This window comes from Microcaecilia unicolor, chromosome 6, assembly GCF_901765095.1.
Source record: "Microcaecilia unicolor chromosome 6, aMicUni1.1, whole genome shotgun sequence".
In the NCBI taxonomy this organism is placed as follows: domain Eukaryota; kingdom Metazoa; phylum Chordata; class Amphibia; order Gymnophiona; family Siphonopidae; genus Microcaecilia; species Microcaecilia unicolor.
Window position 1 is genome coordinate 201746897 of NC_044036.1, and position 25909 is coordinate 201772805.

The window sequence follows — 25909 nt, forward strand, 5'->3', positions numbered from 1 at the left end:
GAAATAGACTGGTGAACTTTAACAAAATTTAGGGCCCATATGTTAGATGGAAGGAACACACTAGAGCATAAAAACCTCTGCCTGATCTTTGATGTGCCAGCAAGGCCCAGCTTCCTGTGATCCCTTCTGAACTTAGGGGTAAGAGTGGAACTGTGAGCAAGGGTGAGGAAAGGGGAAGGAGCTTGTAATTTTATGATTTGATGGTAATGTGTATTGTACCGAAGAGTGACGGCATGGCAGTTGTGATACTCTTGGTTTTTTTGTTATTGTTTTTTTTTTGCAAACTGTTTAATAATAAAAATAAAGTTGGTTTGCAGAAACCAAATACTGTACTGAACACAATTGACTTTATTGAAGTTTTTGCACAAATTACATAAGAGTTACATCATAGAATTACATTCACGTACCCATGGGCACAGTGTGAGAAGAGGTCTTAGAAGCCCAACCCTTCCCTGATGCACTATGGTTCACTAGACTAACCACAGTCCAAACACTGGGGCAAACAGCTTCCTGGCCTTTGCAGTGCTCTCCGTCTAACTCCATGTCATCACAGGACACAACTCCAGTTGTTCCTCATTACCCTACAGAATAGCTTAAGCTGGGACTGGACATACTCCAGTGGGGTTAAAAAAGGTTAGCAACACAGCCTTCTCCTCTGCTTCCTGTTACGGTTCAGGAATAGCACATAGCACAGGCTGCCTTGTAGCATTCATGAAACCCAATCTTTTCATTTACAGGCAAAGGGAGACCAATGAAAAGCCCAGGGACAATTTTGATATGAAATTAGAAAGTTGGGATACTATAGACCTAACAGCAGCAATTAGATTGCTGAGTTCTCATATTACTTAGTTTGCAGCGTAACAGATTATTATGCACCGCTGCACATCACCCTGTCTGCCGTGGGCGCGCAAGACATTTTTGCTGATGTCTGCGCTCATTGCGGCACCCTGAGCCAATCTGGGTTAGTGGCTTTTTCCAGGCGAGTGCTCCCAGCACCCAAGGCTGCCCCAGCCATGTATGAAACAGCAGCAGTGCACCAGTCACTGCGAGCCGTGTCCACTCCTATCTATGCCCAACACTAGCTCTGCATCTTTGCTACAACAGAAGTCCCTTCCTGCACCACAGTTCTCCATTTAAATTCTGGCACAAAAGACCCTTGGATCTTATTAGTGCTTATGGACCACCTTGGAGCACTGAAGCAAAGTCAAGTTGTAGAAAACAACAACCACAACCAAAACACCTCTCAACACAAATACAGAAGACTTTCCACAACAGGACAGTATAAGCATGCTTTAGGTTGTGACGAAGCTAATGGCAGGGCTGGGGCAGACTGGCAAGGTCATCAGTTCTCAGAGCGGAATACACAGCTCCTAACCATCGGCAGCAGTTTGCCTTCCTGATGAAGTTTACGCGTGTCCGTTCCCCCACCGATGCACCTTCCGTTGACGAAGACTCTCGGGACCTGTTATGCAGGCAGAAATTACAGCTGTTATTTATTGAATTTTGGGTAGAAGCAGAAGTCCTCAAATATGAACTGCAGACCACAAAAGGAAATACAGACATCAGGTGACTGATACCATCAACCACAGATTCATAGTCAGAGCTTTCTACTGAAGTTCTATTGAGCTGTTTATTTTTTATTTATTTATTTTTGTTACATTTGTACCCCGTGCTTTCCCACTCATGGCAGGCTCAATGCGGCCTACATGGGGCAATGGACGGTTACGTGACTTGCCCAGAGTCACAAGGAGCTGCCTGTGCCTGAAGTGGGAATTGAACTCAGTTCCTCAGTTCCCCAGGACCAAAGTCCACCACCCTAACCACTAGGCAACTCCTCCACACTGTTAGAACACAAAGTGAAGTTTAACCCTTGAACTAGGAAGAAAAAAATCTCTAAACCACAAGGATAGAAGCAGGTTATAAAAGTGCCAGTTTAAATTGAATAAAGATTTTATTTTAGCTATTGAACTTATAGAGAGTCAAGATGCTTTAAATTGGATGTTGTATAATTAATGAGAGACTTTTTTCTCTGCACTATTGTTTTTCTTTTTGTTTTATGTGTTTCTAGCATATGGCGCTCTTCCTCATGCATGTATATATACTTGTTCATTTATAAATAAAAATATAAAATTAAAAAAGAAAAAAAGAGATCTCCATGGTTATCTTTATTTTCACCTACTGTAGAATACCAGAGATATCATGGAATAAAAATAATGCAAATTCAAAAATGTTCCATTCAGGTCAGTGACAAATTCAAATGCCAAGCAAAAGTTTTATGAAGAACCATTGGAGCAGAGGAGGTTGTCTCCGTTTCTGAAGATCTGCAAGGGTGAGAGAGGGCAGAGCAGGGCATGGCAACCATTTCAAAGAGAGAGCAACAGCAGCAGCAGCTAGGAAACTGTCGGGGACCCATGGACTCTTCTTAGTTCCTTTTTCTCCTACCCTACCTGCCAGGGGTTCTTCCTGGATCCTCTGCCTTCTAGCTTCCCTTCCCCCCATGGGCCCTTGCTCCCTATCCTCCCTGGACCTTTCAGCCAGTGGCGTACCAAGGGGGGGGCGGTGGGGGCAGTCCGCCCCGGGTGTCAGTGGGTGGGGGGTGATCCACTTCGCATCCCGCTGCTCCCACCCTACCTTTAAAAAACTTTTTTTGAAGCGTCGTTGCAGGCAGCGCCTCGCGTCTGCCCTGCTGGTAAAAGAAGTAAATCTCTTCGCTTCGAAGTTCGTCGTCGTCGGGCCTCACTATGTCCCGCCCTCCTCTGAGGTAACTTCCTATTTCCGCGAGGGCGGGACATAGTGAGGCCCGACGACGACGAACTTCGAAGCGAAGAGATTTACTTCTTTTACCAGCAGGGCAGACACGAGGCGCTGCCTGCAACGACGCTTCAAAAAAAGTTTTTTAAAGGTAGGGTGGGAGCAGGAGAGTCGGGTCGGGGTCCTCAGTTGGGAGAGGGGTATTGTGGGGGTTCTTAGATGGGGAGGGGGTTTTCAGATGGGAGAAGGGGACTGGAGTGGGGAGGGGGTTTCCAGATGGGAGAAGGGGTGTTGTGGGGGTTCTCACATGGGGAGGGGAGGGGAGGGGGTTTTCATATGGGAGAACGGGACTGGGGTGGGGAGGGGGTTCTCACATGGGGAGGGGAGGGGCTTTTTATATGGGAGAAGAGGACTGGGGTGGGGAGGGGGTTCTCAGATGGGAGAGGGGTGTTGTGGGGGTTCTTAGATGGGGAGGGAGTTTTCAGATGGGAGAAGGGGACTGGAGTGGGGAGGGGGTTTCCAGATGGGAGAAGGGGACTGGGGTGGGGAGGAGGTTCTCAGATGGGAGAGGAGAGGGGTGTTCTGGGGGTTCTCAGATGGGAGGAGGGGGCTCTCAAATGGGAGAAGGGGGCTGGAACTGGGGTCTGAGAAGGGGTCATGACGGAAAATGGGGCATGCCTGGGTCAGGTGGGAGAATGGGTCGGGCTGAAAAGGGGGGCAAGGCATGTGGATGAAGGGGGCTGAAACTGGGGGCTGAAGGAGGGTAGGTGGGATAAGGGGGCTAGTACTGGGACTGGGGGCTGAAAGGTGGCAGGGGCTGAAATTGTGGGGACTGGGGGCTGAAAAGGAGACAGGGAGAAGTGGCTGGGGCTGAAGCTCAGGACTGGTGACAGAAAAGGGCTGGGGTTGAAACTGGGGGCTAAAGAGGGGACAGGGAGAAGTGGCTGGGGGCTAAAGCTCGGGACTGGTGGGAGAAAAGGACTGGGGCTGAAACTGGGGACTGGTGGGATAGTGGGGCTGGAACTGGGGGCTGAAAAAAAGGGGCAGAGAGGGGACAGATCCTGGATGGAAGGGGGAGTGAGAGGGAGGGCAGACCCTAGATGGATGGGAGAGGGAGGGCAAATGGTGGATTGAGCGGACAGAGAGAAAGTGCAGACAGTGGATGGAAGTGATAGAAAGGGCAGACAGTGCATGGAAGGGGGAGAGAGAGAGGGCAGACAGGGGCAGATGGTGGATGGAAGGAGCAGAGATAGAGGGCAGATGTAGATGGAAGAGGCAGGGAGAGAGGGCAGACATTAGATGGAGGGGACAGCAGAGAGGGCAGACACTGGATGGCAGAGAGAGAAGAAAGACAGATGCTGGATGGAAGGAAGACAGTGAAAAGAAGATGAGGAAAGCAGAAACCAGAGACAACAAACTGTAAATAAAATATATATTTTTATAAAGTAGTATTGTAGCTGTGCTAATGTTTATAATAGAACGTAAACAAAGTAATCTTTTTATTGGACTAATTTTAATACATTTTGACTTAACTTTCAGAGACCAAAACCCCCTTCCTCAGGTCAGGATAGGATACTGTAACAGCACTATACTGTATTGACCTGAGGAAGGAGATTTTGGCCTCTGGAAGCCAAATGTATTAGTCCAATAAAATGGTATTTTATTTTCTGTATTTGTTTTATTTCTATTTGTTAATTTGTAAAGTGGTGATTGGTATTTGTTAGTTTTTTCAAATTTACATCTGCTGTCTTTATATTTTGCACAGTACTAGTGGACATTTTCTGTTTCTGTGGTGTTGCATTGTATGCGGAGTCTGGCATCTTGGGGGTTCAGTTTAATTTTTGTCTAAATAGAAAGTTTAATATTGCTTATTCTATAGTGGATTAGGGTGTATCTGTGTTTGTGAAAAAGACATGGCTTTCGGTTGGCATTAACTGTGCAAGATGGACGATCTGTGTTATTCTGCCTGGTTTCGTTTACAGTAGGTGAATTGATGTTGTAGTGCTCACTGTAGTGTTTAAGATGCTTTCCTTTTCCTTGTGTGACTTGTAGAAATTACTGCTTATGGTATGCTAGAATTGCTCTATAGGTCCTGAGTGTTTTGTATTCTTGGCATGCCTAGTACTAGATTTTGGAGGGGGGGGGGGGTGTTAAAAAAATGACCGGCCCCGGGTGTCAACTACCCTAGGTACGCCACTGCTTTCAGCAACATAGAATATGCCAGCAGATAAAGCCCATACAACATATCCAGGTGCTGATACACAAAGATACTGTAAGCCCATGTTATTTTCTGAGCAATGCAGAGAGGAACTGTGTGCGGGTATTAACTTATGCAGAAGACATGGCCACACACTACATTAAAATACATGGTAAAAAGACCATTAATCATTCTGCTGCAATGCATGGAAAGAAATACTGGCTGTAGACACACACATACAACCCAAGAAATTTTGCACCACGTCCAGAGCAGTGTAGAATGGTTGGTGATTGTCTAGTGGCACCCCCTTCTTCCCTTGATCCTCAAGTCTCTTACCCCCTCCCCCCCGATAACTTTCCGCATCAGTGGTGTATAGTGGACCTCTACCTTCAACTGTAAAAAAAAAAAAAAATCACTGGTGTCTAGGGCACACTCCCTCCAACCTAACCCCCTTACTGCTACTAAAAAAAAAAAAAAAAAACCCCCCAAAACAAACCTATGATACCCACTTGTTCCTGATTCTGCCACTGCCATTTTGTTGGTGGAGACCACCAAATAAGGGAAAAAATTCCCTTATATTGTATACTGACCATGCTTGATGCATCCCAGGATTCAGTGTATGGAATTAGTTGCCACCATTTTCTAAGATGGCGGTGCTGGAGGCAGAAGCAAATGGGCATCACTGTAGTCTTTTTAAAGGTACAACCTAGAGTAGAGGGCAGGTAGGTGGAGGTTGACACTAGATACCAGGGAATAATCTGTTTTGCCAGAGGTAAGGAAAGGGGGGCGGATACCGCTAGACATCAGGGATTTATTTTAAGTAGTGGGGAGGTAGCCAGGCAGGGGTGTGTTGTAGATACCAGAGAATTTTCTTTTAATTAACTCAGGGGGCAGGGGTTGCTGCCACACAATAGGAATTGGGGGTTCAAATCAGGGAGGGAGAGAAGGGGATCAATGTAGATGCTAGAGGCTTTTTTTTTTTTTTTTTAACGATACCCTTCCTGTCAGTGCATGAGCCAATCACCACTCACACATGGACAGGAAGGGTGACATTTCGCAATGAGCTGCAGATTACCGCTGCAATTATAACACATCAATAATCTGCATACTCATTGATTACTGTATCCAGCGGTTGATTTTTAGTGGGAACCTCACATTAAAAGCTGTGTGGTCAGCAGCTTAAGGTGCAGCTTTCTGCATCGGCTCCCTATCCTTATCTTTCACTTCCTCAAAGAACATCACTGCTTGCACCATGCCTTCCTGAACTCCAAAATTGTCCTTCAGAACAAGACTCTTTCAGGCACCCTCACCCTTTCTTTGAAGAAATACTCCCAAGTCTACTCCCTTTCACTCTTATCCTATGATCTCTCTTTCCACAGCTTATGTTCGAATGCAAGAGGCCCATCTCTTGTGCATTTATACTTTGGAGGAATTTAAATATATTTATCATATGTTCCTACTCCCTCCTTTCCTCCAGGTTATACATACACAGATGTGACTTGCAGCCATGTAAGCACAAGCAAGAGTGTTGGCATCAACTCCACACAGCAGTTGTCTAGCTTCTAGATGCACATTTTTGTTACTGCTGAGGATAAGGATAGCATCAAATGCTTACAGTTAATTCAACGCCCACCGGTTCGATCATGTCACCCTTCTCCTGCAGAAAGAACACGGGCTTCCCATTTCAGCCTGAATTAGATTTACAATACTCTTGTTGACCTATAAATCCAGGTTCCCTACTGCCCCCCCACTTATCTTAAAAATCTTCTCATCCCTACTCCCCTCTTTGCTGCCTCCGCTCTGCTGCCAACTCTTTCACCACCCTCACTCCTCTGCCTCAACAGTACCCGCAACTCTGTCTTTAGCTACCTTGGACCCAGACTATGGAGTGACCTGCCACGCCATATTCGAGATCAACCAACAAGTTCCACCTTCAAGCAGGTACTTAAGACACACCTCTTTATTACCTTCTTCCCTCCATCATAGCTCCTTCTTCCTCTTGCACACGCTCTCTTAGTTTTAAACTCCCCTTTTTCTATCTACCCGTCCTGTTGCTTCCCTTTCCTTAAATAGACTTCTATTGTGTAAATTGTTTTAATGCCTATATGAAGGCCCTTAGCGATATATCAAGTATGTTGTTGAAATAAAGATCACGCGTATTCTAATGATGCTCCTCTCTCTTGGGATAGTAAAACAACTCGGCGCTAATAATCCAATACTTTCTGATATAATTCAAGGAGAATATGGTTTCAGCTTTGTACCTACTGTTTCGAATGATCCTTTCAAAACACGGATTGCCCTCTATAGAGTGTTTCAGAAGTTGCAACTCAAGTTACATTTATAAAATTCAACTTGTAGTGGCGATGTTTCAGTAGTAAGCATTCCATCTTCTTGGATCCCTCCTGGTTTGGTCGATGCTTCTCTACAATCTTTGCAAAAACTGATTGTGAGAGATTTGGGACAGCTGGAAAGTTCTTTCCTTGCACAACCAACTTGGTATAACATCACCAGGACAGAACACTTAGCTCTCATGGATTTGCATTCAAATTTGGACATGGTGGTTCTTAAAGGGGTGGGGGGGAGAGCTATGACTGTACAATCTAAAGACGTGTATAATCCAAGAAGCCAATAAACAATCATCCAATTTGATGTGTTACTGACAGCTGGATTTTAATCCAGTGAAATAGTTGCAAAAGTCTATTTGTGAGATAGTGGGTTAGGCTTTTATGACAAATTTGATTACTGCAAAAGAAATGTCCTTTTTGTGCCAAAATTTCAAAAACGTGTGTGACCTATTGTTCGATGAAGAGCTCACAGCCCGATGATCAGAAGCCCCACGCTGTTCCAAACAGTGCTGTAAAAATAGCGTGGGGCTATAACGCTCCTATGATCAGAACTAATAGCGTGCAAATTTAGGCACGCTATTAGTTCTGATCATAGGGTAAAAGTGCGGGAGGATTGTGCCTGAATCCTCCCATACTTGACATGTCCAGGCTGTCAAAAGCCCGAACCTGTCAAACACATGGGCTGGAGGTCCGTGGGACCCCAGGACCCCCATCCAACTGCAAGGCCCTGATGGCCTAGTGCCCCCCACCGAGCTCCCCCCGACAGCGACATGGGAGCTGGAGAGCCGGTGGATCTCCAGCCCTCTAAGCCCCCTTCGCACCCAAAACAAAGCCCTGGTGGCCCAGTGAGCCGCAAAACCAACCCCCCCACCTGGTGGTCTAGTGGCCCCCTTTCCCTCCCAATATATTCACAGTGGAAGGAGTAGCATATTCCCTCCTCTTCCAACGCTGCACCGCCATTTTTATCTATAGCCCCCCATACCATTGTGTTGGGGGGAGGTTTGGGGGGACTGGAGACCGCTAGACCTCCAGCCCCCATGTCGCCAGCTTGGGGTGGGGGTCCATTTCGGGTCATCTGCTCTGAGCTAGTGTAGGATTTTCAGTGGTAGCGGTGCGCTGCCCATTGAGCATTGGGGTGGAATACCAATGTCCCTCTTTCGCATGCATTTGCATACTATTAGCATTCAGAGATGGCGAGCGCATTGTTACACTCACTCGCTGGCTCTGATTCTGGGACTTACGTAAACGCGGGTGCTAGTCTGGCACTAATAGCCTCTAGTGCCTGCATTTGCTTTTGATCATCTTCATATCAGTTTTGGAACCTTTAAGTAAACTGTTGACATCTTTTTGAAACCCATGGCATAGAAAGTGAAATCTTATCTTCAATATACCACTCATTTATTGAAAGAGTTATAAGGAGTTACCCTTTCTCAGTCTAGCATTTTTGTATCACTAGACATTGTATCACTTTATACTATGATTGCACAAAAGGAGGCTCTACAGATTATAACTACTGCATTAAGGGTCTCTTTTAACAAGCCGCGCTACCAGTTCCCACGCGGCAATGCCGACAGAGCCCAAAGTGATTGGGCTTTGTCAGCATTACCACAGCAGGAGCTGCTAGCTCGGCTTGATAAAAGAGGCCCTAAATGATACTGTGGGCACTCAAAGGATTTCAACTGAATTTTTGTGTAATCTATCAGAGTTGGTGATCCAAAAGAATTATTTTTGGTTTCAGGAGAACTTTTATGAGCAGTTATAGGGAGTGGCTACGGGGGGCATCGTTGGCCCCCTCTGTAGTGACATTATATGTTGCTCAGTTTGAAGAGCAACACATGTACCCTTCCAATTGGTTTAAACATATAGAATTCTGGAAAACGTTTCTAGACCCTGACGAGACCCTTGGAGTTTTTACAATGGTTAAATACCTTGTCGCTGTATTTACAATTTACCTGAAGTTCAGATAGTACCAGCATGGATTTTTTGGATGTTCACATTTATAGGAGTGGGAACCAAATTCTTATTATCCCCTATTAGAGTATGGTAGCACACATGTGAACTTGTCTTGTTTGATTGTCGTGGGCTCTTTCTTTGAGATCAGAAGCCAATCAGGGTGCGCATTAGATGCCCGCTTGCGCGCTGCTTTATCTTTGATGGATACCCACGCTTTCTGAATCTCTGTTGCATTTTAACAGTTTTCATCCTAGGGCAGTTAAGAATGGTATCCCGATGGGCCAATTTCTGAGAATCAGGAAATTATGTGGGAGGAAAGAAGATTTGGAAAGAGAAGCGACCATCATGCAACAGAGATTCAGAAAGCGGGGGGGTATCCATCAAAGATAATCAAAGAAGCATGCAAGCGGGCATCTAATGCGCACCCTGATTGGTTTCTGACCTCGAAGAGAGAGCTCACGACAATCAAACAAGACAAGTTCACATGTGTGCTACCATAGTCTAATAGAAATACATCTGTACAAAGCATTATCAGAAAGCATTGGCCAATGCTGTCTTTACTACAATTCAAAGATTACTCATTGTTCTCTAACACTAGAGGTAAAAATACAGGGGAAATATTGAGATCCCATACAAGTATTGACATTAACATCAGGGAAAATCGTGGCGGGGGGCATAAACCATGCTCTAGATGTGTCTACTGCAGGTACATATGGCAAACCAACCAAATAATCCATCCTAGAACTAGACGTCCTTTTTACCTCCTTGACAATACAGATTGTGAATCAAGTCAAGTAATATACAGCATATTTTGTCCGTGCCAAAAATGGTATATTGGATATACAACTAGAAAAATAAAACAACGTATTGCTGAGCACATCAGCAATCTAAGGATACGGAAGCAGGAGGCTCCCCTAGTTAAAACACTGGAGTGAAAAAAAGCACACAATAATGGATCTAAGATATACAGTGTTAAAACAGATAACGAAGTTTCATGGTGGGAATATAGCCAGGATTTTAAAACACAAAGAACGAATGATATTCCAATGGGACACGGTTGCCCCTAGTGGTTTGAACCACGAGATAGAGTGGCTACATGAGTGACGTTGTAATTACATCAGGGATACTAGCTATTTTAGCAGGGTGCATGCACCGGCGTTATCACGATTGTGGTTGGTGTCTTGCCTTGGAGGTAAGCCAAAAAGATTATAATAAATAAGCGAAAATGATAAGAGATACATAATATGACAGGGAGTTTAAGTATGATGAAAAAATGTGATGAAATCATGATGACAACAATAAGACATAAGCAGTTATTACTCTTTCATTATTCCAGGTCATGGATGAGGGAAATTACTAGTCTTGGGATTATTGATTCAGGTTCTCTTGAGAAAGCAATTAAAGTGAAACACACGTTGTGTCGAGAACCATGAGAACTATATATATATTTTTTGTTACATTTGTACACCTTGCTTTCCCACTCATGGCAGGCTCAATGCGGCTTACATATTATATATACAGGTACTTATTTGTACCTGGGGCAATGGAGGGTTAAGTGACTTGCCCAGAGTCACAAGGAGCTGTGCCTGAAGTGGGAATTGAACTCAGTTCCTCAGTTCCCCAGTTCCCCAGGAGCAAAGTCCACCACCCTAACCACTAGGCCACTCCTCCACTATATGAGAATGGACAAAACATTCAACTAAGAACGTGACGGACTAGAGGTTTTAAGACACGTTGCCATATTCATGAGCACAAGACACCTTGGCAATCTACTGCACTACCATCCATCAGAAGATTTATAGACAACAAATGCATTCAGCCCGAAGCTAAGTGTCAAATTTTAAATCAATTTGTATTAGGCTTAGGGACACATTAACATCTGGAGAGTTAAACTGTTGGGTTATAAAGTGAAAGAAGGAGTGAGGGAGGGCTGAAGTGCAATGATGTATAAAAAAAGCATACAGTGTGCAGTAGACCAGCCAAAGAACGATGCTATTTCACTGAGCACTCATATATCAGATTTGATATTAGAGGTTTATAAGTGGTTGATTTAGTACTTATGCACATAAGATTTTTTGCACAGAGCACAGCAGAAAAAAATAAAAAAAATTGTTTATTAAAACGGTTTCTACCGTATAGAAGTTAAAATTTAATGCCAAAAACTACAGAGTGATACATTTGGGGTGTAGAAACCCAAAAGAGAGATACCGAATAGGAGGGTAGAGACTAGTAAGCTCGACTTAGGAGAGAGACCTTGAGGTGCTGGTGTCGGAGGATATGAAGGCGAAGAAACAATGTGACAAAGCGACTGCCGTGGCCAGAAGGATGCTAGGCTGCTTAGAGAGGGGTATAACCAGCAGAAGAAAGGAGGCGTTGATGCCCCTCTAAAAGTCACTGGTGAGGCCCCACTTGGAGTATTGTGTTCAGTTTTGGAGGCCGTATCTTGCTAAAGATGTAAAAAGACTGGAAGCAGTGCAAAGAAAAGCTACAAAAATGATATGGGTTTTGCATTGCAAACCGTAGGAGGAGAGACTTGCCAACATGAACATGTATACCTTGGAGGAAAGAAGAAACAGGGGTGACATGATATAGACATTCAAATATTTGAAAGGTATTAATCCGCAAACGAACCTTTTCCGGAGACAGGAAGGTGGTAGAACTAGAGGACATGAATTGAGGTTGAAGGGGGACAGACTCAGCAGTAATGTCAGGAAGTGGTTTTTCACAGAGAGGATATGTGTAATGCCCTCCCGCGGGAGGTGGTGGAGATGAAAATGGTAATGGAATTCAAACATGCGTGGGATAAACACAAAGGAATCCTGTTTAGAAGGAATAGTTCCGTGGAATCTTTGCAGAGATGGGGTGGCGATGCCGGTATTTGGAGAATAAAACCGGTGCAGGGTGGACTTGTACAGTCTGTGCCCTGATCGTGACTGAATAGATATGGAGTGGCTGGAGTTTAAATTTTAAGGGGCTTCGATGTTAGCTTCAGAACTTTTAGTACAGGAACAGTGCTGGGCAGACTTTTATGGTCTGTGCCCCATGAAAGGCAGGGACAAATCAAACTCGTGTATACATATAAAGTACTACATGCCATGTAAAATGAGTTTATCTTGTTGGGCAGACTGGATGGACCATTCAGGTCTTTATCTGCTGTCATTTACTATGTTACCCTAAAACAATACTGAGAAGGGCTTTTTTGTGACAGAAATTTGCCCAGAAGGATGCACTACTTCAATATAAATCATCCACTGAGGAAGAAAAATTAGTGGCAGTGTTTCCCTTTACTTTACGTATAACTTCCATGGTTTCATTACTCTACAAGTATGGGTCGCTTTTGTCTTTACATACTGCTTTACAAGATCAATCACTGATAGCTTACAAGCAGGGTAAGACGATGGGTGAAATTTTACCTTATAAGAGGCTTGATTATGGAACTCAGGATTTAGAGCTTGTTAGACACAAATTTTTTTTTTATTATTTAATTTATTTATTTATTTTTTTTTTGGGGGGGGGGGGGTTGGCGGGTTCTTGAAGCCTGGATTGGCCGCTGTCGGAGATAGGATGCTGGGCTTCATGGACCCTTGGTCTTTTCCCAGTATGGTGGTGCTTATGTATTTATTGCCAATGGTGTGAATTGACAATTGAAGGGATTGCATGGACAGACATTAAATACTGGATATAAAATAACAGCACGATCTAACACAACTTGTGGTTCACAGAATATTATCTATTTGATACAATGTCCTTGCAAATGATCATATGTGAGTGTGTGTGGGGGGTGGGGGAGTCACATCACCCAGTGAAGATATGTTTGAATGAGCATAAATGAAGAATTAACAATGGGGTTTTCTCAGCGCCCTTAGTGGCACACTGGCTTGATAAAACAAACAAACAAAAACACTTGATTACAGATATTAGATGAAGGATATTAGACAAAATTGAGATGGGGTGGGAGGGTGAGTCAACTTTTGAATTATAAGGAGCAGAGATGGATCTTACTAAAATGAGTAACCCCAACAGGCTCGAATTTGGAGCTTGACTGGGCATTTTTGCTCTGATGTGTCAGGTTCTGATTGGGAGTTTTTCTATCAGCTGACCCTTTTAAATTGGGTTGTTCACGCTGGTGCCATTACGAGCAGTACATGAGTGTTATGGAGCATTAAGCATCCTGCATAAACATATAAATTATTTTTTTAAAAGTGTGTGTGTGTGTGTGTGTATATATATATATATATATATATTTAATTTGGGAATTGTTTTGTTACAAACATATGATTTTGAGCTTTATTACATTTTAGGACCTTCCCTGATGCAGAGTCAGAACATGGTCAGTTCTTTTTCAGTCAAGCTCAAGATAAGTTGAAGTTTTACTAAAAGAAATTTTGTTATGAAGATAAATTAAATTTTGTATTAGAATATATCAAAAACAATCTCACTACTTAATTTGGAGCTTATAAAGATTAAGATGGGCCACAAACAAGTTGTCACTGAGGCTCTTGTGTTTTGATTGAGTTCTCCTTGAATTATACCAGGAAGTATTGAATTATTAGCGCTGAGTTGTTTTACTAACAGATTCTGTGCCCCCCGCTATAGAGATCGACTCCTACCCATTGAATCTGACCTCTCTCTTGGGATGCATTAACCTGCCTATGATAGTGTTACATAATACTAGCAGATAAGGCTCAGCTGGCCTATCCATACTGCCTGGCTGTTCCTGTTCTATATTATTCTATCTTAGAACATCACACCTGTCAGTGGTTCACACTGCTTCAAGTCACTTTCCATGATTAAAATTAGATTATGACATGGACAATGAAAGTTCATTATGGCCGTGTACCCAATCCCTACTGCTCATCCATTTTTATACTACAGTTTAGTTCCTGAAACATACAGTGGCCAGGGGCCCACTATACCAGGAAGAATGTGTCATCTGACAGGAGCATTGTAGGACTAAATGGGCAATAAGCTGCCTCATTTGCGATCACAGAGTCCTTGGCAGAGCAGAACTAGAACCCAGATTACAGTCCTGCCCACTGTTCTCCTTCTCTACATTTCCTAGATTTATTGCTATTACATGGTTTTGTTTGGCATCAGGCAGAAAGCCCACAAGTCTGCTTTCTTGCGCAGTTTGAAACGGCAGAGTTTTTTTGTCACAGATTGTACTGCCTGCAGCTCCTGGAAGGAAAAAACATTTCAAAGAAAGAACTATGCAAGCAGTAACTTCTGCCAAATGTGCTGCAGGACTCCTGCCCACAGGATCTCTATTTAAGGAACAGGCCAGGTTCCTCACTGCCTTTTTCAAGATTTTATCCTCCCCATTGGAGATGCTGAAATGAAATCCCTGGAGAAAAGAAGGGCTATTTTCAAACTGTACAGCCAACTGCCTAGTGGGCTTTGTGCTCTTTTCTTGCTATTCTTATCCCCAATCCCTACAAGTGGCACGAGGCTGGGGAAGGCCACTCTATACTCACAGTGCCGGCTCCTGTCATGTGATGCAGTACAGCCTGCAGCTGTCTCCCATTTGCCTGCAGGTCTAATTCAACTGCGGTATAGTTCACATTTATGTCGTTGAACACGTTCTTTGCCATAACGCAGAAGGGACAGGCTGTCTTGGAAAAAATCACCACGCAGTTGTCAGATATCGTTTCCTGTGTGGGTAGGAACATATGCATGTAAAACACAAGTTCATGTTCAAGTTTATTATACTTGATAATACCGCATGTCAGAGTTGTTCCAAGTGAAATCCCTCTGCACTGTTTTTCCTTATATGGAAGTTAGGCCCCGCCTAGTACATCCCAGGATGCACAGAGCAGGGTGCCGCCATTTTAATGATGGCCCCAGATCAGGAGGTAGTAGGCATCCCTCCTGCCTCATATGGAGGTACGAAGGAGTCTGGGGGATAAGCCACCATTAGGCTACCAGGGTTGACATTGAGGGGGGAGGAGTCAATGCCAGGGGTCTCACTGGACCACCAGAGCTTTTTATATTTTACTTGTGGGGGGGGGGGGGGGGGGGGTTTGTGAGGGAGCTAGGAGGGGTCCACAGGACTACCATCAATTTTTGTTAGTTTGGTGGAGGAAGGGAAGGGGTCGGAGGGGAGAGGGTGCAGCACAGAATTGCGGCATTGTTGGGACAGGGTGGTCGAGTTGGTGGGAAAGCCAACCCTTCTGACGCTGCCCTGGACCTGGCATTATTTTTTCCAGTGCTAAATGTGCCTGAGAGGCTTTTTCTTTTCATTCTTTTTTTTTTTTTTTTTTTTAAGAATTTGTGCAGGGTACAAAATGACCGCATTTAAATGCCCATGCTGAAACCATTATAGCATTCAGGACACTAAGGCCAGCACTAGTACTGGTGCTGTTTTGAGCACTGGCCTGCTGGTGAGGGAGGGGATAGCAATGGGGGATGATAAGAAGCAAATGCCGGCGCTAGAGGCCATTAACGCCATACTAGCGCCGGCGTTTGCTACAGCCCCATGATCAGAGCCCTTGAGCACGTGAAACAACGTGCTCGAACACAACTAGCATGCAAATGCATGCTGAACAGGGCTAAACATATTCATTCCCAATGATCAGCGGCCAGCGCGCCAAAGATTGGGTCGCAGGCTGCGGCAAACCCTAAGCCAGCTCTGAACTGGCGTTAGGGTTTGCAGATCATTGAGGAGGAATGAGCAGCCCTGTCCAGCATGCATTTGCATGCTGGCAAGCCCCCATTCCCCCCAAAAGCAAACCTGTCAGCGACGGGGCTGGAGGTCCCCCCCGACGATCCCCCCCCAGGTTCAGGGAGGGCTAGTGGTCCGGTGGGTCTCCAGCCCCCCCCCCCAACTCCCCTCAACAAACAGTCCCTGGTGGCCTAGTGGGCGACCAACCAACACCCCCCCCTCCCCAGCGACAGGGGGGCTGGAGGTCTGCTGGACCTCCAGTACCCCTGACGATCGCCCCCCCCCCCAATTCAGGGAGGGCTGGAGAACCAGTGGGTCTCCAGTCCCCCCTAATTCCCCTCAACAAACAGTCCCTGGTGGCCTAGTGGGCGACCAACCAACCCCCCCCCCCCCCCCAGCGACAGGGGGGGGCTGGAGGTTTGCTGGACCGCTGGTCCCCCCCCCCCCCCCGATGATCCCCCTCCAGGTTCAGGGAGGGCTGGAGATCCGGTGGGTCTCCAGCCCCCCTAGTCCCCCAGCAAAGGGTCCCTGGTGGTCCAGTCCCTCCTACCTTGTGGTGTATAGCCCCGCCCAGTGCGTCCCAGGATACACTGGGCAGGGTGCCGCCATTTTGCAGCATCGCTCCCTCCCGCCTCCAACCCACAAGGTAAGGGGGTAGGGGGGACTGGACCACCAGGGACCCCTTGCTGGGGGACTAGGGGGGGCTGGAGACCCACCAGATCTCCAGCCCTCCCTGAATCTGGAGGGGGGAGGATCGTCGGGGGGGGGGGGGGGTACTGGCGGTCCGCTGGACCTCCAGCCCCCGTTGCTCAGGGCAGGGGTAGTTGGGGCCTGGTGGTTCCCATGGACCTCCAGCCCCTGTGTTTGACAGGTTTGGGCTTTTGACTTCTATCCCATGATCAGAGATAATTGTGTGCTTAAATTTGCATGCAATTATCTCTGATCATGGGTGTGGTAAATCCCCGTGCTGTTCCTGCGCTATTTTAGAGCGCTGTTTGGAACAGCGCAGGGCTTTTGATCATCTGCTTGTGAATCAGCTTCTTGGATTTCACAAAGAGGAACACATGGGGAGATAATTAACTGGTGTTTACAGACTTCCAAGCTCTGTGCTCAGAACCTATGACGCAGATTGTGATAACACCACCCCCCTTTCAGTGACAACTCAACCATATCTTCTCAAAAATGCAACACTTACAGTTTAACACCTTATGCAGCAAAGAGAATCATAATAAATGCTCTCTCTCATTCATAAGGATGAAATAGCTACTCTCACCATTATCAGATACTGGGATATCAGTAAGCCTTGGCAGAACACAATGATGGCAGAGAGACAGACTAATTGACCCCATCCACTCTGCCAGCCCTGAAACGTGGATACTGAGAAATATCTCTACCATGAGGAAATGCTGTAGTCAAAAGTAGAGGCTGACAAAGGACGAGTCTCTACCGGAGATGCAAATCCAACAGTCTTCTTTTTAGAATTATAATAAGACTGTTGGATTTACATCTCCGGTGGTGACTCGTCCTTTGTCAGCCTCTACTTTTGACTACAGCCCTGAAATGTGACCATTTGCGAGATCTCTTTCCTTACCCATTCAGTTCACATCCAGCACCTCTTCCCTCCTTCTCATGCTTATACACAAGGCTCTGTAATAGCCTAATTAACACTATCAGAAGAATGTATAGGTTTCCTAAATGACTTGTAACATTTTATATTACTCATGTGCCATTTATTTTGCCAGTCCCACTGCTAGTTGCTGAGTCAGTTAAATAGGGCAGTGCTCCTCAAACCAATCCTCATGTCCTCATGGCAGACCCAGACAGTCGGGTTTTCAAAATATCCACAATTAGGGTTACCATTTTAGGAACCAGATAATTCTTTATTGCCAATGTCCAAAATATTCAAAGAGCCCGACACAGCTGTGTTTCGGCATAACAAATGTCTTCATCAGGGGTTCTGTTCAGAGCAGCACACAGTTACAATTTAAACTACTTTGTTTTTTGTTTTTTTACTTTGTTTTTTATTGATATACTAGTAAAAAAGGCCCGTTTCTGACACAAATGAAACGGGCGCTAGCAAGGTTTTCCTCGGAGTGTGTATGTTTGGGAGAGTGTATGTGAGAGTGAGTGTTTGAGAGTCAGAGTGAAAGTGTGAGTCCAATCCATGCTCCTCTGTCACCTGGCCCCTCCATTCATCCCTATCCAGCAATTCCGCTGTCTCCCTGAGGCCTGCCCTGCAATCCATATCCATCCATGGCCATCTGTCCCCTCCATTCATCCCTATCCAGCAATTCCCCTCTCCCTGAGTCCTGCCCTTCCAATCCATGCCCATCCATGCTCATCTGTCACCTAGCCCCTCCATTTTTCCCTATCCAGCATTTCCCCTCTCTGCCTGAGGCCTGCCCTGCAATCCATATCCATCCATGCCCATCTGTCCCCTCCATTCATCCCTATCCAGCAATTCCCCTCTCCCTGAGTCCTGCCCTTCCAATCCATGCCCATCTGTCACCTGGCCCCTTCATTTTCCCTATCCAGCAATTGCCCTCTCTCCCTGAGGCCTGCCGTGCAATCCATATCCATCCATGCCCATCTGTCCCCTCTATTCATCCCTATCCAGCAATTTCCCTCTCTCCCTGAGTCCTGCCCTCCCAATCCATGCCCATCCATGCTCCTCTGTCCTCTGCCCCCTCCATTCATCCCTTTCCAGCAATTGCCCTCTCTCCCTGAGCCCTGCCCTCCCAATCCATGCCCATCCATGCTCCTCTGTCCCCTGCCGCCTCCATTCATACTTTTCCAGCAAGTCCCCTGTCTCCCTTCCATGACCCCCCCTTGCATCCATGCTTCTCTCTCTCCCATGTCCCAGCCTGGCCCGCCCTCTTCCCCCCCCCCCTTCGCATCCATGCTGTCGTTTCTCCCCTGCCCTCCCGCTCCCATTGTTGTACTTTAGTGGCCACCCTCTTCTCTCCCCCCAACATGTTTTTTTTTTTTTTGTTGTTCTTGTTTTTAAATTTACCTCCGTGGCTGTTCCGGCAGCGAAGCGTCAGAGAAGGAGGCGGCGCTCAGCCTCTCGACGTCTAGGTTTCCCTTCGCTGTGTTCCGCCTTCTTTTGACGTCATCCTTGACGTCAGAAGAAGGCGGAACACAGCGAAGGGAAGGCTAGACGTCGAGAGCGCCGCCTCCTTCCTGACGCTTCGCTGCCGAGCGTTGCGATTGGTTGAGTGTCATTGCTCCGCCCTCGACGTCATCACGTTTGACGCGTGGGCGGGGCAGACACAATGCGATCTCACCCCCTTCACTTAGAATGTTGGCTAACTAACAGAGGCTTCATTAGAACGTTGGAGGTGCGTTTTATATAGAGAGATTGTACATTAGTAAACTGTATACAAAAATAACAACCAAACAAATGGTTACCACTTTAAAAGAATATATCCTCCTTGTGGACATCTTCAGATATGTCCTCCAGGATTTATAATTTTTTTAGGAAAATGTCCTCCTTTTCTTTTATGTGCCTATGACTAACACACCTATCCACATAATGAGAGAAACCATCTCTGGCCTATTAGTCTGGACACATGGGGGTACTAAAGAGAGAGAGAAAGGTATTGCTGATCTCCTCTTTGTTTCCCTGCTAGTTGAATCTGTCAAATGAATTGTGTTGGTGCAGCACAAACTTAAGCATATGGTATGCAAAGACTTTCACAGGTATCTCAGAAGCCAGCCAAAGTTATTGAGGGATATCCGCTCTTCTGATAAGTACTCTCGGGCTCAAACTCAGTCCAACTCAAATCCAGAACACTTTGAAAAGCAGATTATTGTCTACTGCTGTGCTGTAAGTCCGCCACTGTTTCATGTGTGCTCATTAACTAAAAGCCATTTACACATTTGCTACAATTAAATATTTCCTTAGCAAAGGTAGCAACCATTTTTAATTTTTTTGGGGTCCTCTTTTTTGTCTCTGCCAATATGGTAGCCCTATCCACAATGAATATGCATGACATAGATTTGCATGCACTGCCTCCTTTGTATGCATATCTAATGCAGATTCATTATGGATATCTTGAAAACCCAACTGGCTGGGTGTGCCCCAAGGACTGGGTTAAGAAACACTGGAATAGGGTACTGGAAACACATGCTTCTAGGCTGTGCTTCCACTGCAGTTTTTAGCGATTAAGAATCACCTCTGCATATCCCACAATTTCATTACATGATGCATAAAAAATTCTCAAACAATTTGCCTATTTTATAAAAGGTAATACAAGCGCCTACGAGCCTTTACACAATAAGCTTCAACAATGATCCCCAGTAGTGCAAAAAGCCTCTTGCACAACTTTACACCTCCCATGAAGGTGTAAATGTGTGAAAGTACACGTGTATTTTATAAAACACTTATACATTACAAGTCCATCCTGTCATTGCTCAAATCCTATGCCAGGGGTTTCCAACCCAGTCCTTAGAGCACACCAATGAATTCAATGGGAATATCCTGAAAACCCTGACTGGATGGGTGTGCTCCGAGGACCGAGTTGAAATCCTCTGTCCTATGCACAGATCATGTTAATGGATGTGCTTGTTTTAACATGTGCATTCTCCTTCACATTATTATAATAGCCATTCTTCACGTATAAAAAGCTTTATACGGTTACCCCTTTGAAGTCTGCACCACCCACCCACACTAGGATTCCAAGTATCCACTATCCTTTCAGTGAAAAATCAATCCTGATGTTACTCATCAGACTATCCTCTCAGAACTTCATATTAGGATCCCTTGTTCTAGAATGTAGTGTCCACTGAAAAGGGTTACTATTCGTTCATTAATACACTTTAGGTATCTGAATGTCTCTATCATATCTCCCCAGCTCTACTCTCCTGCAGGGTTATACATATTGAGATCTTCATGTCTTATCTACCACCTAGGACCCAAGGCACAGACCCTGCACCATTTTGGCAGCCCTTCTCTGGACTGTCTCCAGTCTACTCATACTCTTTTGTTGGTAAGGTCTCCAAAACAAGACAGCATGAGGAAACGAAGACTTCCTTGCAATGAGAACTTTGCTCCAGAAATAAAGGAGCATCCTTTCCCAAATGCAAACATGCATGCAACCACAGTCATCACATATATATGGACAAAGGAAATACACCCTGTCCTTGTCCTCATGTCTCTGCTGACAAATTCTGAAAATCTAGTTTGAACGTTACATCAAATGTAACAGTTATCATGGGGGCATATGTACACCCAATCTTTTAAAGCCTTCTTCAGAAAGTAGACAATAATAGGGAGTAATTATAATATGTTATAATTTAAAAATACTTTGGATTTGTGGATTATAAAGAAATAAATGTTATCTGAACAAAATGGAATGAAACCAAGTAAGATGAGGAGATGAAAAAGCCAAGGCATGGCCTACCTTGTGAGGAGGGAGGTGGAACAATGGAGAGCTGGTAATAACTCAGACAAGCACTCTGATTGTATCGCAGGCTGAAGCGATGCCATTCATTTACTAACCCATCACCTGAAAGTACTTTGGGGTATGCCCATCTCCTCATGCTGCTCATGTCCAGCTCAGGGCACCTGGCAGCAAGGCTGAGGTGAATGAGCCAGCTCAGTCAACCTGGCTCATTCACCTCATGCCTGCTCCTGAAGTAGAGATGTCCCAGAAATGTCATGTGCTTTGTGGCAGCTCTCAAGGCTTCCACTAGCTATAGGAATTGCAAACATGTGCAAGGGTTTGCCTAAGATTTCCCTGCCATTCAAACAGTCATGAACCTAGATTTAACCTGCACCCCTATGACAAGAAAAAGTGATCTAACAGCGCACAGCACCTCTGTCCCTTTCAACAGAAAATACTTCATTTTATATACTGCATCCTGGTTGAACTAGTTAAAATCCTTCACTTACCTCAACAAGCTTCACAGCTGCAGGATCTAACTGTTCTGAAGGGCTGGATGAGCTGCCTCCCATTCTAGAGAAACAGAAAATATATGGAACAGTGTTTATGGGGCACAGTGTAGTCAGCAGAGTTACAGATGGGTTCTTGATGGAAATAAAGAGAGGATGTGAAAAAAGAGAAAAATGCTAAATCTTGCTATTCTAGCAGGTACAATGAAATGCAGTGCCAAGTTATAAACCCTACATATTTTGCAGGCAGGAGGAAGATGTGATATGCACAATGAACCAATTTAAAATATAAGTTAAATAATCCCCCAGTTTCAATAGCTCCAATTGACAGAATATAATCTAAACACAGAGAAGCAAAAAAAAAAAAAAAAAAGCTAACTCTAACCGTGGGCTCCCTCTTGTGGTGAGAAGTCATAATTACAGCTGAGAAAACAGCTCAGACTAGTGATTCCAAATTTTTAGCCAATATGATCCCATTTTAATGTTTAAAAATTCACATGATTCCAGATGATGATGACTACAAAACAGCAAACCTTTACTACCCTCCCTTCCCTCATTCACTTCCTTCTCCCCCCACAGAAGTCGGCTCTATAGGTTGTTGAGCACCCCCAATATTAATCAAACTTTGAGTTCAACGAGGAGTAATTTCCATTGGGTTTGGCATCCCTAATCATTTTGAAAAGTTGGCTCCTATGCCCCCACTTATCCAAAGCATGAAGGCAGCAGCAGTGGTGGCAATAATAGCAGAAATCAGCCCTGGGCCCTTTGCTTTTGTGTACACTTCTAGGCCTCAGTACTCTGCATGGGTTTAAATCCACAATGAATATACGTGAGATAATTTTACATGCAGTGCCTCCACTGTATGCAAATCTATTCATGCATATTCATTGTGGATGTTCTGAAAACTTGACTGGCATGGTGTAACCTGAGGACTGGGTTGACAACCCCTGGTCTAAGAGGAAGCCTACACAGGAGGAGGGGATGGACCTGTGAACACTCACTCACAGTCCCCATGTTGAATGCCACTACTGGGCACTGATCACACTGGAGGTCCAGAGGAAGGGAGAGCAGCCCTGTTTTGTGACCCCATTCATCGATGATGTGATTCCATTTGGGATCCCAACCCAAAGTTTGGGAAATACTGGCCCAGTCCCTCTTCTCAGTGCCATCAGTGCCAATACAGCCCAGACCCTCTTCCCAGCATCAGCACAGTCCGGACTCGCTTCCCAGCCCCATCAGTACCACCACAGCTTGAACTCTCTTCCCAGTTCCACCAATTCTGGAAGAGTCTGAGTGCTCCCAGATAGATGATGGTTCTAGTTTTGTCAAAAATATTTCTTCAATTGGCCATTTTCTAAAGTATGAGCCACTTCACCAGAGGGCAGATTAAATATCTTCTCTCTCTCCTCAGTGCCTCCTGCTTGCCGTGAATATCCACTCAGTGGACAATCTGAACATAAGACCATTTTAAATGTTCTGCATCTCCTGTACCTAGACAGATTTTTTCCTTGCATTCTGCTTTCTGGCCCTATCTTCTCTTTAATCTATATACTGTTTGACACAGTTGAAGTTATGTTTTCAATGTTGTTGTATTGGAGTGTATATTTTTTCAGGTTTTTATTAGTAGTTTTATGATGAGGTTATATAAATTATTAATTAGGGCTGTATTGAATATTTGTATTTGATTCAGCCCCAAATAGTGCCCTGAATATATAATTCATAGTCAGCCAAATAGTGGTTTAAATTTGATTACAAATAATCCAGGGTTCTACCATGCTAAATCCTACTGAAATAAACACTTGATCTCTGATTTCACGTTGCTTCTTTTATTATTTATTATGTTAAAGCTCGATACCCATTATTTGTATTCAATATTTGGCTGAATAATATTTTTCATTATTCGTATTCAGCCGAATAGTAAAATATGCTATTCGGTACAACTTTAATTTTTTTGTCTTTTTAAATATCGGACAGTCTTGTCTGGGGAAACCATCAAAGAGGCCTTGTTGTGCTACACAGACTGCAGAAAAAGCAGCAGCTAAAGGGGCTTGGCTGAGCTTTCCTGAATCTATGTGCAGATCTGTGTGGCATGCAGCACATCTGGCAACAAACATCTGGGTTGGTCCTTTTAACTTAGGATAAATCCAAAGACGTGATGAGTAGGCCTGGCCAGTCTCACAAACAACTGCAAAGGCAGTTGCCAGGGACACAAACTGGGGGGGGGGGGGGGGGGGGAGGAGAACAGAGTCAAGATCAGCATCAATCTTTCTCTGCTGTCTCATTTCCCTTCAGTTCTCTTAGAATCCCTCTCCCTGATCATTTCCGTCCTTCATCTCATACCACTCCTAGAGGAGCACAGCTCCAGTGCCGAAGTCTCTCCCTGGTCACATCAGCACAACTCCAGCTTTGCAGCCTGTTCCCATCTACATTCAGAGCCCTGAAGCCTGTTCTCAATCACATTAAGTACAAGCACAACCCAAGACCCAGAACATCTCCCACCACATCCATCACAACCTGAGACTGGAGCCTCTCCCTAACCAAATTCAGCACTAGCATAACCCAAACACCAAGCCTCTCTTTGGCCATGTTCAGCACCAATAGAACCCAAGCACTGGAGCATATCCCTGATCACATTCAGCACCAGCATAACAAGGACCCTAGAGCCTCTCCTCAACCACATTCAGCACCAGCACAACCAGAGCTCTGGACCCTTTTCCCAACCACATTCAATACCAGCATAACCAGAGGCCTGGAGACCCTCCCCAACTACATTCAGCCCTACCACAACCAGAGCCCCAAAGCCTCTCCCCAACCACTTTCAGCACCAGCACAACCAGAGCTCTGGATCCTCTTTCCCAAGCACATTCAGTGTCAGCACAACCAGAGCCTCTCCCCAACCACATTCAGCACCAGCACAATCAGAGCCTCCAAACCTCACCCCAACAACTTTCAGCACCAGCACTACCAGAGCCCTGAACCCTCTCTCCAAGCACATTCAGCCCCAGCACAACCAGAGCCCCCAAACCTCTCCCCAACCACATTCAACACCAGCACAACCAGAACCTCCAAACCTCTCCCCAACCACATTCAGCACCACCAGCACCACCAGAACCCCCAAACATCTCCCCAACCACATTCAGCACCAGCATAACAAGAGCCCCGGTCCCCGGAGCTTCTACACAACCACATTCGTGAACAACATAACCCTAACTCTGGAGTCTTTCCCCAGTCACATTCCACGAGTACCCTCCTCCCCCAAGCTCCGGAACCTCTTTACCCAGCCATATTAAATACCTGTTCAATCCGATCCCCGTAGCCTCTCCCTCTCCAACCACATCCAGCACCAGCACAACGCAAAAACCCTGGTATCTCTACCCATATCTGCACTAGCAACGCTGGAACCCCAGAGCCTCCCCTGCCACACTCAGCGTCAGCACAGCCCCAGCCCCTCTCTCCAACCACATTCAGGACCGGACACCCCGAGCCCTGGAGCTTCCTTCTCTCCCGGTCCCGGCTTATCCTCTCCCGGCCTCGCGTTACCTCCACGTCCGGAACCTGCCGAATCTTCTCCGAGCCCCGTACCGGCAGCCGAGCGCTGGCACCGCCCGCCACATCCCACGCTACTCCGCCCCCGGGCGAGGGAGGAGCTACACACGCCTAGAGGGGGGAGGGGGATATGATGAGCTTTATCCTGTTGAAAGCCAAGGAGATTTCTTCAGAAAGCAAAATGCATTTCCTGCAGCCATCTCTGTCCAAAATAGGAAGACATTAGCTACAAACATATCCAGTAGCCAAAATCAGCGTTGGGAAAACGAAAACCTTGTCCAGTCTTGGGGGGGTGGTGGAGGAAACAGCAGCTAGAACAGCACAACCTGCTATAACCTGCTGCCGCTAGCAAGGAACGTGACCCAACCATGGACAAAGTAGATCGAGATCAGAGCCTGAAATTGGCCTTGTTATTGTCCCGGCTGCACATAACTTTTTTTTGGCTGATGTTAATTTATAAATGATTTCTTTCTGTGGTTTTACATATAGATAGATAGATAGCAGTAAGTAGAAATACATAAAAAACTGTCTTGCCAATTAGGTTGTCTGAATCTATATCC

General features: G+C 45.4%; 1 protein-coding gene across 2 annotated transcripts; it reads right to left on the minus strand.

Moving 5' to 3' along the window:
• Positions 1-325: 325 nt before the first annotated feature.
• Positions 326-25441, minus strand: GLRX2 (glutaredoxin 2). 2 transcript variants are annotated; one of them, XM_030207163.1, is made up of 4 exons: positions 25344-25441; positions 21804-21867; positions 14721-14897; positions 326-1462 (listed from the first exon to the last, which is right to left on the minus strand). In XM_030207163.1, exons 1-4 carry the CDS (start codon positions 25415-25417, stop codon positions 1343-1345), a joined length of 435 nt encoding a protein of 144 aa, XP_030063023.1. In that variant the 5' UTR covers positions 25418-25441; the 3' UTR covers positions 326-1342. The 2 variants fall into 2 exon arrangements, with proteins under 2 accessions (XP_030063023.1, XP_030063024.1); XM_030207164.1 differs by lacking the exon at positions 25344-25441 and adding an exon at positions 25098-25263.
• Between the last annotated feature and the right edge of the window lie 468 nt (positions 25442-25909).